Source organism: Suillus discolor (assembly GCF_016758755.1).
Source record: "Suillus discolor strain FC423 chromosome Unknown F5147scaffold_8, whole genome shotgun sequence".
NCBI classification, from domain to species: domain Eukaryota; kingdom Fungi; phylum Basidiomycota; class Agaricomycetes; order Boletales; family Suillaceae; genus Suillus; species Suillus discolor.
Window position 1 is genome coordinate 800,223 of NW_024541255.1, and position 14,731 is coordinate 814,953.

General features: G+C 45.7%; 4 protein-coding genes across 4 annotated transcripts; 3 read left to right on the forward strand and 1 right to left on the reverse strand.

The window, feature by feature from the left end:
- Positions 1–2,476: 2,476 nt before the first annotated feature.
- F5147DRAFT_649686 (uncharacterized protein) lies at positions 2,477–3,346 on the forward strand (the record flags this gene model as incomplete). The annotated part of the gene is made up of 3 exons (XM_041433364.1): positions 2,477–2,523; positions 2,569–2,722; positions 2,873–3,346. The coding sequence occupies 3 exons, from the start codon at positions 2,477–2,479 to the stop codon at positions 3,344–3,346; spliced, it is 675 nt and encodes a 224-aa protein (XP_041297026.1).
- A 1,893-nt stretch (positions 3,347–5,239) lies between these two features.
- F5147DRAFT_569264 (uncharacterized protein) lies at positions 5,240–6,582 on the forward strand (the record flags this gene model as incomplete). Its single annotated transcript, XM_041430945.1, has 2 exons — positions 5,240–6,193; positions 6,244–6,582. The coding sequence occupies 2 exons, from the start codon at positions 5,240–5,242 to the stop codon at positions 6,580–6,582; spliced, it is 1,293 nt and encodes a 430-aa protein (XP_041297027.1).
- A 1,327-nt stretch (positions 6,583–7,909) lies between these two features.
- On the forward strand, positions 7,910–9,769 carry F5147DRAFT_769771 (uncharacterized protein; the record flags this gene model as incomplete). The annotated part of the gene is made up of 6 exons (XM_041441074.1): positions 7,910–8,669; positions 8,718–8,824; positions 8,871–9,397; positions 9,454–9,556; positions 9,613–9,645; positions 9,704–9,769. 6 exons carry the CDS (start codon positions 7,910–7,912, stop codon positions 9,767–9,769), a joined length of 1,596 nt encoding a protein of 531 aa, XP_041297028.1.
- Positions 9,770–10,454: 685 nt separating this feature from the next.
- On the reverse strand, positions 10,455–14,633 carry F5147DRAFT_676863 (P-loop containing nucleoside triphosphate hydrolase protein). The gene is made up of 14 exons (XM_041436077.1): positions 14,329–14,633; positions 13,743–14,277; positions 13,556–13,686; positions 13,432–13,508; positions 13,070–13,384; positions 12,816–13,018; positions 12,568–12,761; positions 12,357–12,513; positions 12,153–12,310; positions 11,921–12,090; positions 11,627–11,868; positions 11,195–11,573; positions 10,922–11,145; positions 10,455–10,871 (listed from the first exon to the last, which is right to left on the reverse strand). The coding sequence occupies exons 1-14, from the start codon at positions 14,560–14,562 to the stop codon at positions 10,654–10,656; spliced, it is 3,237 nt and encodes a 1,078-aa protein (XP_041297029.1). The 5' UTR covers positions 14,563–14,633; the 3' UTR covers positions 10,455–10,653.
- Positions 14,634–14,731: the final 98 nt, after the last annotated feature.

Consider the following 14,731-nt stretch of genomic DNA (forward strand, 5'->3'; position numbering starts at 1 on the left):
TTCAAGGGAAAACCAAGTAAGATTAAAATAAGGAACATCTACTTTTAATCTTCGACCTTATATAAGGCTACTCTATCATATCTAAGCTCAGCTTGAAGCTGGGTTCTAATCTGCTTATCTATGAGTCAGAGATACCGTCCATGAGGTAGGGCTTCTATCTATGATAAGGTCCATGTGATGGCCTTCTATCAGTACATGAGGCAACACAAAGCTTGCCTTCTATCTTGATAACAACAATAGGTCTTCTAGACCTAGCATATGTCATAGTGGTCCGGACCACTTACCTAAGCTGGCATATGCCGCTTCTCTTCTATCATTTGTGGTCTAGAGGCCCAAGTATTGTCTATCATCTATAACTGTGTATGGTGGCAGAGGGGACTCGTGTAACATGTTGTAATAGCAGGAATGGTTGGTTTGAGGCCACACACCCCATCCACTCATTCCAGAGCTTGTGCAGATAGGCAAACTGCCACTTCTGGACGTCGTGTCCATGGGTGTTGGGTCCTGCAGGTTTTTTGGGGGTAGCTGCAAGGTCAAGGTCATAGAACTTGGTGAGCTTCATTCTGAGGATGTTCACGGTGCCAGTCTTCGTCAAGGCCTTCTTCCCCACAGCTCTATTGGCCTCCTCAATCCAGGACTTCAGCTGAACACCCTTGGCAGCATTCAGTGCTTGTATGGTGATGTCAGACGGTGGGACTGCAGCGCTTGGCATCAGTATGCAAGTGTGAAGATGGCTGGTGCACAAATGGCATCAGTAGAATCAAAAATGGCTAAAAAAAAGTAGTAATGAGTCGGATTAGCATGGGTATACCCTAGAGTATCTGAGGTGATACCCCTACCCTTATCCACCAATATACCCCCACCCACTATGTGGGTGTGGGTTTTTTGAAAGGTACCAGAGATAGATACCCCTACCCACACCCATGGTAGGTATACCCCAGGGTAACACTTTTTACAATCACATATATCACCATTGAAAGGCAAATGTACAACTTCAAAATATTATACTTATCCATCACTCCTATGGTAATCAATTTGGGGATATATTTCCAGGGGTACCTACCAATTGTCCAGGGGTACAGGGGTCTTCAGATCCAAACCCCTACCCCTACCCTCAAGTACCCTTACCCCTGCTGATCCCTAACTACTAGCAGCACTTTCATTATTCTTTTGTTTGTTTGACGAGCCTTCCCACTTCTTGTCTAGTGCAGCTTTAGCTTTGTCTGTTAGTTTTGTAATACACTTGGCAGCACCTGAGAAAAATGTGGGATGCATGCTGTGATGATCATAAGAGCACTGTGTTTAGGTTTAGAGTTTAAGGTTCATGTCTAATGTGTGTTACTAAATTTCAAAATAAGACATGTTTGCTTACATACCCACCACTGGAGTATGGGTAGAGGTATGAGTACCCAAAGTACAGACCCCCACCCATACCCCAGAGGTACCCACACCCACGACCCACATGGGTTGAGGATACCCATGCTAATCCCTAGTGATGACACACCTAAAAAAACCATCCAATGTGTTGAAAGTTGAAATGGATCTGTTGAACATGTCCATCAATGTTTGTGTTGGTGCTGTGGGTGCAAGCATTTCAGCATGCAAAAGAGAACTCAGACTGACTCAAGCTCAGAGACAAACAAACAAACAAACAAACAAGTACTATTTGTTATGATTAAAATATGCCCCCATTTATTCTCCCATTACTAGATAATGGTCTATGACTATCTCTGCTACTGAGTGTTGGATCACCTTCCAGTACCTTACTCATATGATCACTAAAGCTTCCTATTGTGCTAGCAACCACTATCATGCATAACCCTTATCTTGATAAAGACTCTTATCTCTTATCTTTGCTCCTATCTTGATATGCACTTTATGCCTACCTTTCTTGGCCTGGTCTGTGCGCTCCATACAGACTATTTAAGCACAGTAGTTACCACCTGTATTCCTTACTTTAATCTACTGGGTTTTACCTGGAAACCAGTCCTTCAGTAAGGTCTCCAACCTTACTGTCTTGAACCACTATTCTAAGGCAGTCAGTGACACTGTCCTTAGCCAGAAACCTTGACCCTATATTCATAGGCAGACTCTGCTTTACACTTCGACTTGACCCCCAGTCAAAATCGACAATTGGCTGTACCTGCGTGAATATTAGCCCAGCGTGACACCACCTGAAATCGTGGCAAATCCAGAGTGTAATATGATGTAAGCAGCTGTTGTAACGCTGTAAAGACCACAACAACATTCTGTTACATGTAAAACAAACTGTAAAGCATGTAACGCAGTGTTTCGACGAAGCGCTACAATAGATGCGAAGTCATGTATGCAATATAGCATGCATCATTGGCTTTGCATCTAGAGTATCTTGTCCTCTCCTTGATCCGTATCTCCCATTGTATTGTATCGTGCCATTGCCAATCTGTGCCTATAAAACACGAACACGCTCTCATGCCGACAAGAAATTACTCGCAAAATGCCCCATTCCAAGAAAGACTACTACTGCGACTGTGTCGATCACAAGTACCTTCTCACTTGTGTCAGTAAATCAACATGGCTCTGTCACAGGTCAAAGCAGAATAATCCAAAGGCTGTGGCAGCTCGTGCAGCTCATTCTCTCAATGACCAAGTCTCTTCTGATGAAGGAGAAGGAGAGATAGACCAAGGAGACGCTTGTGATGACCTCGAGTCATCCCAAGCCAATGATGAGGGCATTAGTCATGTAAGTGCCATTCCCCTGAGTGCTCTTCCCAGCCGTGTAGCTGTCATGCACTATGATGAAGACATGAGCCACTTTGTGGGTCCCTCCCCCCGTCCATGTGTCTGGTATTGTACCTTTTTCACCCTAGACTGACCAAATATTTGTCGACAGGATGTTGCAGAGTTGCCTCTACCCTTACCACAACCATTGAGTCCCCAACATCTACACAGGCCAACTGTGGAAGAAATCCCTGATGAGGATGACACTGTTCATCATCAAGATGAACCTCCTGCATTTCCACACGTTGATGTCCCACCTCCCCTTGACGCAGATGAGGAGACCCTCGCAAACGACATCTACTCAAATGTCACCCTCAATGACTTGCGTATTTCCTTAGCCTTTATTTTCGGACTCGCAAATGCTTCCCTGGATGACTCTGAATCTGGGCTTGATGCTGCAACTGTGGAACACATTCGAAATCCGCCCCAACCTCAACTTTCTCTTGATGATGACCCTGATCTCAAGGCTGCTGTTAAACTCTATCTTAAATTGTTGCATGCGGGGAAGGACTACGAAGCAGTGCGCGAGGTTCTGATGGAATCCAAAGATGTCGATGATTTCCCGACACTCTACCAAGCCAAATGAGCTGTCAAACAGCTGAGTGGCGTCTCTGGTATCATGCACGATATGTGCTTCAATTCATGTGTTGGTTTCACAGGTCAATTTGTGCACCTCAAGTCCTGTCCAATATGCGGCTCTTTGCGCTATGACCAGGTCATTCTTGCACAAAGTAAGGGCAAGAAGAAAGTCACACGCAAGCAGTTTCCAACTATTCCCATCGGCCCACAACTCCAGGCTATGTTTCGTGATCCTCAGAGTGCTGTTGAGATGCGGTGTAGAGACTCATGCCTCTCATTGTGCAATATGGCAGTTTTCACTGGGGAGTACATGGCACGAACTTGTAGCATCACTCTGTGTGCTACCCGCAGCTATCTCTATATGAGGCGCAGCTTTCCCGCGCAACGCGCGCCATGCGCGCGTACCTTTCCCGCGCTTCACGATGTATATGCGCGCGCGCTTTCCCGCGCTTGAGCGCCCTATAGCGCCAGCCATCCGGAAGCATCCATCCACTGTCCACCAAGTTCCCTAGTGCGTATATTTCCATTTCTCACATTTGCTTATCGTTCCATCTTTATTTTTATCATGGACCCTTACTTACATATATCTTTACATACCTTACTCGGTAGCGCTTCGGCTCCGCATGACAGCGCTTAGGCGCCATACTTAAGCGCCAGCAGTACATACTATGACTGACTCACTTACTCTCCCACCAGAACAACAGAGGACTTACTGGTTACTACCCACTATTCACCTAGCAGAACATAGTAGAAATCTATTTGTTTACACCTCGCATCTCTCTTCTCTTGTCTTACATCATATCATCACTTAAGCAAACTCACTCTTACTCTCTCTCATATCTGTATACACGCGCACGCTTTCCCGCGCTTCGCGCCATACACGCGCGCATTCCCGCGCCTTGCGCGCACCTGCGCTTTCCCGCGCTTCGCATTGGCCAACCAGTAGCGCTTTCAGCGCATACCTCTAGATCCTTGCTGCACTCGCTTCCCCTTTAGGGTCGAACGCACTTGTCGTCTCAAGTATAGCAGACTAGGCAACACGTGACCTTACAACAATTATAGATACAGTCAGGAGCATTGTTCGTGCCTCGCTGTATCGTTGAACCTTCAGCGGTACCACACAGCTCAAACCGAGAAAATTTTCGAGGAGTTGGAACAAAATGAGGGCAAGGTCCACGTGTATGAAGATTTTCTTGATGGAACCAACTACATTAATGTGGTGCAGGAGGGCAAAATCAAGGACACAGATGTTGTTCTTATGATGTCGATTGACGGTGCTCAGCTTTATCAATGCAAGGAATCGGACTGTTGGATCGCAATTTGGGTTATATTTGACTGCTCTCCTGATTCACGTTACAAAAAGAAACATGTCCTTCCAGGTGTCGTTATTCCTGGACCCAAGAAACCTCAAAATCTCGATTCCTTCTTATTCCCTGGCTTCCACCACTTGGCCGCAATTCAAAAGGAAGGCCTCAAGATATTGGACGCTTCTCGTAACATCAATTATCTATCATTTCCATTCCTTGCACTCGGTACGGCCGATGGACCTGGACTTGCTTATCTCAATGGTTTCATCGGACACCATGGAAAAAATGGTTGCCGTCTATACTGTGGACTCAGAGGACGACACAAGCCGGGCTGCTCACACTACTATCCTGTGCTTCTGAAACCGCACGATTACAATGTCGCTGGCTGCAGTCATCCTGATGTCAATGTCAATGACATTCAGGGTGCTTCTGCGGAGATGTATTGGAACAATCTGATCTATGTCCTGCAATCATTCAACGAAATGGAGTACAAACAACGTCGACTTGAGACCGGCATCTCAAAACCATCTATATTTCTTGGCTTTCCTCCTGGACAAACCCTTGGAATTCTGAAGTGTTTTGGTTCTGACATTATGCATCTTCTTTCGCTCAACCTCCCTGATCTGTTGCTCAAACTCTGGCATGGGACAATAGAATGTGAGCCACCAGACACAAAGGCATCGTGGTACTGGGCCTCTTTGATGGGTAACACCTGGAAAACCCTTGGAAAAGACGTCGCAGATGCACGTCCCTACCTTCCTGGCTCGTTTGACCATGTCCCATGCAACATTGCTGAGAAGATTAATAGTGGGTATAAGGCATGGGAGTTCTGGCTCTTCCTCTACAGACTTGGACCAGCTGTGTTGTATAAGCACTTGCCAGACGAGATATGGGAACATTTTTGCAGGCTTGTTCATGCCGTCCGTATCATCTTCCAGCATTCAATCTCACACAATGAGCTCCGCCTAGCGAACACACTATTCCTTGACTGGTCGAAAGAGTTTGAGCTGCTCTATTATCAGCATCTCCCTACTCGCATTCACTTTGTACGGCAAAGTGTTCATGCTATTGACCATTATGGAAATGAAGTTGAAACGAAGGGCCCTCTTATTTGTGCTTCTCAATGGACAATGGAACGCACTATTGGAAATCTTGTTGAAGAAATTCAGCAACCTTCTAACCCATATGCGAACCTTGGTCAGCGTGCAATCCGCCGTGCACAGATCAACGCTCTGAAATCCATCATACCCTCACTTGACACCAGTGACACAAAATGTCTTCCCCGCTTTGCAAAAGACCTTGGAAGTGGATATGCATTATTGAAGTGCCAAGATCAGACAAGTCATGCAACTACTGTTCATGAAGGATGGGCTATTCAAGACTACATTGAATGCACCTGCTCCAATTCACCCATCCTTCAACAGTTCCCTAATGATGGCACTATTCGTGTTTGTCGATGGGCTCGTCTACAGCTCCCAAATGGACAGATTGCCCATTCTCTTTGGAAAGAAACACGTTTCAATGCCAGACAGTCATGTAACGTAAAGGTAGGATCATCTCCAGTTTCATGAATCCCATGTAACCACATTATATTTAGATCATGCTTGATGGCAAACCTAGAGTTGGCGAAGTGCAATATTATTTTGAGTGTCGGATTGACTGCATGAAGCCCATTGAAGCTCTCGCAGTTATTAAACTATTCTCTCTCCCTCACCAAGAGCTCCTTCGACGGTCTCATACGACTTTTGCATCCTGCCAATATCTTGGGGATGCTGGCACCATTGCTGTGAATGTCAACTCAATCCATTCTGTTGTTGCAATGGTCCCACATAAACTCGACGACAAGGACCGGTTCTATATGGTTGAGAAACCTGGCGGAGATGTGACTTGCCTTGGTGGGTACTTAGAAGAGCACAAGCAAATAGACGAGCAGTAATGATACACCCTATCATAAAGTACAGTACAGGGATGAGAGCATGCAAATAGATGAACAATAATGATACAACCTATCGTAAAGTACAGCACAGAGACAACAGAAAATGCATGATTAAACTGACATATTCTCTTTCTCGCAATCTTCGTTCTGGTGCTTATAGCGTGACACAGCCTCAGCATGAGCTCTACGTGCAGAAGAGAGCCTATATCCTACATTAGTGGAGTACTTGCCGGGCTTTAGTCGAAGCTTCTCATCTAGCATGTCTTCATTGATACGACAATTGAGAATTTGAACAGGACATGGAGTGGTAATGACAGGGTTTGTATTGTTCAAGTCGAGCTTCACTTGCCTAAAGTTGAAGCATACACATCAAAACCATAGTGGAAAAACAACCAACTTACTTGAGCGGACGTTCCTCAACCATGGTAGCATCGGGGTCCATGCGGAGGTGCTTGGTTGCAATAGTAGAATCCTGTGGTTTGATGCGAATTACGAGTTTCTGTCATGGAGGCTGGTTAGTGTGCGTTCTGTTGAACTTGCTGAAAATGACAAGACATACAAAAGGACCTGGATTCTGGGGGTTTACATTGATAACGTATGTCGGCCATGCTGGGTGGAGCTCTTCGACATCCATAACGATTACATTCTGGAGAACAGAGACATTGTGGTTGTTGTCAATAGCATTGGTAGACATGGTGGTAGCTGCGAGAAAGGGGTGCCCAACATACGATAATTTTGTCTGGGTGAGCTGACTAAGCACCCCAGATTTGTATGCTGTCATCGTGTCTTTAACTTCGTCCCCCTTGTCGTCCTGTCACTATGTCTGATATCATGCTAGATTGTTCTACTGGTGAACTGCTTATAGACTCCATACTACTACCTCATGAAACTTTGTCTTCCAACCTGCCTATGCTACAAGGATTTGATTTATACTCCAATATTTCCAATACATCCGGCAATCTGAAGTCACCCACCACTGGATCTGCTGAACTTGAATCGAAATCGCCATTCCAGACACCCACAAATGATATACAATGACCTTTTGATGCAAGTAGGACTTGGGATCATTCAAATACAGTGACATCTTCTGGTGTTACTATGATCCATGCCACATTGACTGATTTTATTAGGATGTCTCTTCAACGGTCTCTAGTGGAGATTCCCTGCTTGATGTGTTCTCCCCCTTGTCTTCTAAAAGTAGCATAAGCCCAGAGGTAAATATCACACTTCAATTGGTGCGCATATAGTCAGCATATAACCATAAAAACAGGCTTGAACAGTTTCTATCAACGACTTTAATATACTGCAGACTCGAATGCGATCTCTTATGGAAGACAAACAGTCTCTCGAGGCACGTATAGTCACATTAACAAAAAAATCACGCAAGTTAGAAGACAAGGTTACTTCTCTCGAAGGCAAACTACGATCTGCTAGCGACTCATATCAGCAACTCCTTGAGCGTCTTGATGCAGGCTCATCAAATCTACATGATAGTACCTTGCATGACCCAGTTGTTGCTCTTGTCATGAGCATAGATCCATCCCCTCTGCTCGATGAACAGATGATTGACAAGCCGCAGAAGTTATTCTATCGAAAGGCAGACTGGACCAATGAGAAGAAGAGGACTCGCGGTGTCCTCGACGCACTCGATGTGGACGATATCTCAGGCCCAGGGCCATGTCACTACTTGATTCAAAAGGACCGCAGTGTTGCATCAGGAGAGGATCAAGAGACAATGCGCAATGAAGCACGCGCAGCTTGGACAACTATGAAAATTTATGGACACTGTGGGACAACATGGACGAAGACCGACACATTTGGTCAGACTTTTTTTTATCGTCACATGCGTGCACATTTCTCCGAGTTCCGGTACTGTGTGCATGACTGGAAGGCACGTCAATTTGCAACAACCTATTTCCCTGCTTGGAGTGGAAAGCCCGAAGAGGATCCTGGTATCAAAACAGAATCTGTAAAGGTCGAATCTGCTCTGGACATCAAGATGGAACACTTCAGTAGCACAGCCCCATTACAGAGGTTGAGCTCTGCCAAATCCAAATGCCCACCTTCCCTTACGATTTTCACCTTGGGTAGTCAACCTAAGAAGAAATGAGTCGACAATGATGATCCTTGCTCAGCTATTCAACGAGTTCCATCTCTCCCATCATCATCAACAGCTGTTGTCAGACCTCTCGTGGCAGCTGGAACATTGTTTGTCAACAAGGGAAAGAATTGTGCCGTCCAAGTAAGGTTCATTGTCATTGTCACGTCACTTACTAAATTTTTGATAGATCATCAGCCCACTGGCGCATACTGCAGATCAATACAGCACATCGACTAATCTCAATGCAGATATTGTCTCCCTCGGACAGACTGCAGATCAACACATGTCGGCTGATCTTGATGCAGATATCATCCCCCTCGAACAGCCAAATTCACTTACGATAGTCGAACAAGAGGACAACTATGAAGGCATCGTCGACACTCATATTCACAGCATTTTCGAATCCAACACATCTCCGACCGACTCGAAAATGATTTGTTCTGTGCCTGAGCTTGCACCCACATCGCCGCCACCTTCTGCTTCAATCCACAGTCTTCTTGAGAACCTTGCGTCGTCGTTGAAAACACCTGTTACTGGACCGATCACCCCTGCTTTTGCTAATGTGACACTTGCAGATATTCCCATAATACATCCGGTCGGACTCGGAATGCAACCACCTGCTGCCAGTATGCCACCGTTGATGGGCATTCCAAAGAAGAAAAAAGAATCAAACCTGAACGCTGTGCTGCGTCCCACCAAATCAAATACCGCTAGGTGTGTGCATGATATATTATAATGGCTCATAATCTAAATACTATCTGCTGCCATAGAAACCTATGTGCCATCGCATACAAAGAACAAAACAAAGGGAGAGCTGTTACTGTCGGTGAATTTGCTGCATACTGGGACAATATGTCCGAAGAGATGCGAAAGGTTCGCATATATGTTCATGTTAGCACTGAGTCGCATCCTCACTTGCCTTGTGGCAGCCATTTGTTGATCAAGTTGAACAAATTAAACGGGTATACCTTTGTATGCTACTGTTGACCTGGCACTGACACTAACTATATTCTCATATAGGCTAAAGCAAGCGCTATCGAGTGCGCTACTGGTAGCATGGTCAATAACAGTCACCCCCAGGAATAATCGCCATCATTTTTCTCGTTGCTGTTGTTTCTTTTATCACTGTCATTATTGCTGTCTTCAGTCCTGCTGTCGTTTTGTTGCTCTGCTCGTTGTTTTTTCATACTAGATGTGCATGTACATTATGATCCGACCCACGCTGAATTGCACGCATAGCTTGTCTCGCTCGATTTCACTTGATTTGTGCTACAACCAAAAAAACTAGGTAAATATTGGCTAAGCTAGTATAGTCGCATAGCGTGACTAGCCTCGTTTTCCCTAGAAGCTCGAAGGCCCAAAAAAGCGGTTGATCTGCCAAGTTCTGACAATATTTTGTGACACCGATACTTACCAAGCTTTGCGTGGGTACACCCAATATCCACTTTTCACTGGGCTTGACCATTCAGTCATTGTAAAGAAGAACGACCCCAGTCATAACACTATTGCAATATGAAGACAATGAAACAATGAAACAACAACAACAACAACAACAACAACAACAACAACAACAACAACAACAACAACAACAACAACAAACTACAATGGATGAGCCAAGAACGACCCCTCCAAACTTTGTCCACATTCGTCGTATTGACTTCTCCTACACGAGCATGGGGTCTTTGCGTCACATGCCCTACCATCACATCCCAGGACACACGCTGACAAATCCTCGCTGCCATACCCTCATGTCCCAAGACAGGAAAGCAACCTTTAAGTTAATTCAAGAATCTCATTTGCAAGCATTAAGTAAGATAAGGCTAAATAAGGATTTGGTGAAATTACTGATGCAAAATATGTCCCTAATACATCCCTAAATGAGGTTGCAATCACCTTGCAAGTGTCAATTGAGCCCCTCCAATAGGTCATCATGCAAAAAGGTATTTATGGCATCCAGACAGCATTATCAGTTACATATCTTCCACTATCTCCTGCATGAATCTCTTCTGAATAGTAGCATAGTGCTGCATCTCTACTGCACTAACACTAGGGGCTAATTCATTCAGAGCACGGATGAAGTCCATCTGAGTGACCAAAATGTGTAAGTCACCTGATCCGGCTATTTCAGTGAGATAGTACTGAGGTGTCAGTTGATGCTGCCGAAATTCTGACTGTTTGTTGAGTTGTGCTGTTCAGTGTATCGTTAGAATGTCATACATATCATGAGTCCCGACAGACCTATTTTGCCATCCAGCTCAGCAACCTTCCTGTTTAGTGCATTTAACATTGCATCAGAGCATAAAGCATAGAAGTCGGCTCCCGTGTAGTGGAACGGGCACTCTTTAGCAATGTCTGCGAGACTAAGATCACGATCGAGCTTGAATTTTCTTGTGAGCGCACGAAGGATATCAAGTTGAGCTTCGTGCGTCTCGCTGACCCCGAGATATAACATTCGGTCAAACCTAAGGAAAGAACGTAAGGCTAGTTTCATAAGACAACGTGACGTCAAACCTTCCGGGGCGTAAAAGAGCTGGGTCTAATAGGTCGGGGCGATTGGTAGCTCCGATGACGAAGACGTCGCCTCCACTTCCAGCAGACATACCATCCAGTTCTGCAAGAAGTTGACTTACGATACGGTCCATAACACCACCCGAGTCCCCTTGATTGCCTCGCTTTGGCGCCACAGAGTCGAGTTCATCGAAGAAAATGACGCATGGTTTTGCATCACGCGCACGTTGAAATATTCGTCGAACATTTGCCTCAGACTCTCCAATATACATGTTCAGAAGTTCGGGTCCTTTCACCGAAAAGAAGTTCAACGAGCATGAAGTTGCTACTGCTTTTGCGAGCAGCGTTTTTCCCGTGCCCGGAGGTCCATACAACAAGATTCCTGTGTGGCGCCTAATTTAGCAGCTGGGTAACTAGACTAGCAAATGAGTGCACCTGAACGCTTCTTTAATCCCTCGATGAATAACTCAGGGTGCTCCAATGGAAGTTGGATAGTGTCCAATATTTCGTTCTTTACTCTTGACAGTCCACCAATGTCCTCCCACATGACAGCAGGGATCTTCGGAGCCCCAATGTTTTGAGAGAAAGTTGTCCTCGCCTTCAAAAGTGACAATTCCACCTGATTTGCTCGAATAGCTATCGTACTTAGGGACCGTGTCCGGCAAGTAATTTTATCACTGCAAACATCGTGATCAGCGAGATTATTAACTCGAAAAGCTCTGACCGCACAGTGACTCTCTGACAGCAATAACCTCCGCTTGTGTCAAAAAATCGGCTATATCAATGGCAACTAGTGCAGCAGTCTGCGTGGCAAAAGAAGCCACTGAAATATCAGAAGCCAGTTTGATATCAATTATGCGATGATATATTATGCTCAATCGTTCTGCCTCAGTCGGAGCCTGTAAGAGGTGCAACGAAGGTTATACAGAGTGTCTGTGTGAGCAATCAATAGCGATCGCACCTTTAGCACGAATTCGTTTGTAAAGCGCGAGAGGAGGATGGCAGGGGCCTTGGATGTGTCACTCGCTGTTGCGATAACGAAAATCTGGCTGCCCGTAGATTGCATATGGGTTTCCACATCCGCTAGACAATCGTTCAGCGCATGTGATATTGTTGCACCTATGGTATTGGTTAAGAAGATGATGTCATACTAATATCTGCACACCTTTTCCCGGTTCCGAAGCTGCAGTAGACTGAGACAGCGCGTCTAGGTGCCGAATCACGATCGCGCATGGCGCGCATGAAATTGCCATTTCAATTCGAGCTCTTAAGCTGCCTTCTGTATTGGTCTCGTTTTCCGAAACTATCGCAAAACAGTTGATCTATAGATGGGATGAATGAATCTAGTGAAGTATGAGTCCAGCGATTGACCATACTTCCACAATATGTATTCCAAGGCGTCGGGCTACAGAAGAGGCCATTGTAAACTTCCCAGATCCTCGAGCTCCTGAAATAAGCAGAAGTGGCCAGACACCAAATTCCGCAGCTCCTTTGAATCGAGGCGCGTCCGACAAACGAATCATTGCATCCATTGTGAAGGGTGATTCCCCTGATCTGGCACTAGCGTTCTCTACTCGCCTGTCAATGACACGTCACTCAACCCTACAAAAGCTAAAGTCCTCACGAAAGGCATTGCAGTTGTGTATGTCTGGTATACCTTTATGTTGTATTCCGAGTTGCACAATCTGAGTGTGCTGGGATTCGATGAAACAGCCGTAGTCGCCTCGAGAAAACTGCGGATGGCTGCAATACTCATCAACAGCACTGGTAGGGTCGTAGTCGACTTTGTCCACGACGAAGGACACCACTGCATTACCGCTCGGCAGCCTGTATCAGAATGAGGTAGGCTTCGAATATTTTGTGTAGACCTTAGCTCACCGATGGATCGGGAGCTTGCTATTGTCAAGCTTGTCAGTAAGTTCTGCGTCGTCGACATCAATAGACACATTAATGAGATCTCCTGGTTTGACCAAGCGTTTACAGGAACTGAAGTAGGATTGTATTTCTTGAAGAAAAAGAGTCTCGAACTTGCGTCCGGTGGAAAACGGAGATGCGATGCGAGAGAGAGTAAGTGCACGAGCCACTGGTATTGCTGGTTGACGGTTACCAAAAGGGCTCGGACGAATCCACACCAGACTAGAAGAGTCTGCATGGATGTTGGAAATCAGCGACGGCGAGGCCTTCACAACACCACTAGAAATCCCTTCAGATTGGAATAAGATCACATATCAAAAACATACGAAGGGACCGATTTGTAATCATGCGCAAACACCTGCACCAATCTTGCCTGGGATGACTTGAGATCACTCACGATAGCCTGAGATAGAAAGTTTAGCTTCGCGCAAAATAAGACAGATGATGTACCCAGTCTCCATCGAGGATGCCAACCCGACGAAAATCAGATGTTCGCAGGTACAGAGCGACATCATGGTTAAAGATATCTGCAGTCGCTCGCAAAATTGGCTGAAGACGGAAATAGGCATTCGTTGCGACGGCTGCAACATTCAGTTACGTTAGCAGGACATTCAAACTGACACACACACACACTCGCCCTCATAGGGGCCCTTATGTTGAGCCACGGTTGCTGGAAGTGCAGCAGTGATGAGAAAAGACTCGCTGATCTCCAGTGGCTCCGAAGCTATCTCAACATCGGATGGGTATTCGCCGACAACCGATGTGCATCCAGTTTCTGCTCCTTCGTCGAAACAAGCCACCACAAACTGTGTGACATTGCGCTCCACAATCCCTTGAGAGTATGGATAAGTGACATCAATTTTGTAGCGACATGAGCGGAGCGCTGAGGACAACGTTTCAGAAACGTCGCCATTTGAGAGAAATAACGTTCCGGGAAGGTGTAATTCTTCACCAGTTCGAATGATCGGCGATGACTGGAAAAGCCATTCCTCAAAGGCAAAACTGTGGGACAATGCAAAACTGTATGCATCGGCAGTTTGGGCTGTCAAAACCACTTCGGAGAGAGCGACATCTTCTGCACGAGACACTCGCAGTTTCCGCCGGCCATTGAATGATCCAAAAATATGAGGATATAGGTTTGGCCAGTGAGGTGGAACTGTGATGCACTCGACCTTGTGACAATGAATAGGTGGAACAAAACATGACCGGTTTAATGGACGCACATCAGGATCCTCGTTGGCCCAACAGGTCAAGCATTCCAAGTCTTGGAATGTTAATAAGGGTGCGATTGAGTCGCCCGAAGATATTAGGACAAGAATACGTGAATCCTGCGGTGCAGATAAATATGCCCACAATCGGGAGCTCAGGAGCACAGTATCGCTATCAGCCTTGTTTGGAGGATCTTCGAGAGTGAACTCGCCTTCTACGCTGGGCAAGTGACGAAAGAATAAGCTCATTGAATCCCAAAGCTTGTCGAAGGAAGTTGGCTTTGCCGGCCAGTGTTCTACAGGCTGGATGTGATGTGCATATGCCAAGCATACAACTATACAGCTGTAACTATCCGCTTACATAATCACGTTGTTTTTATTCCTCGCACACCATGAGTCGAGGAGCAAGAGGTTTTAG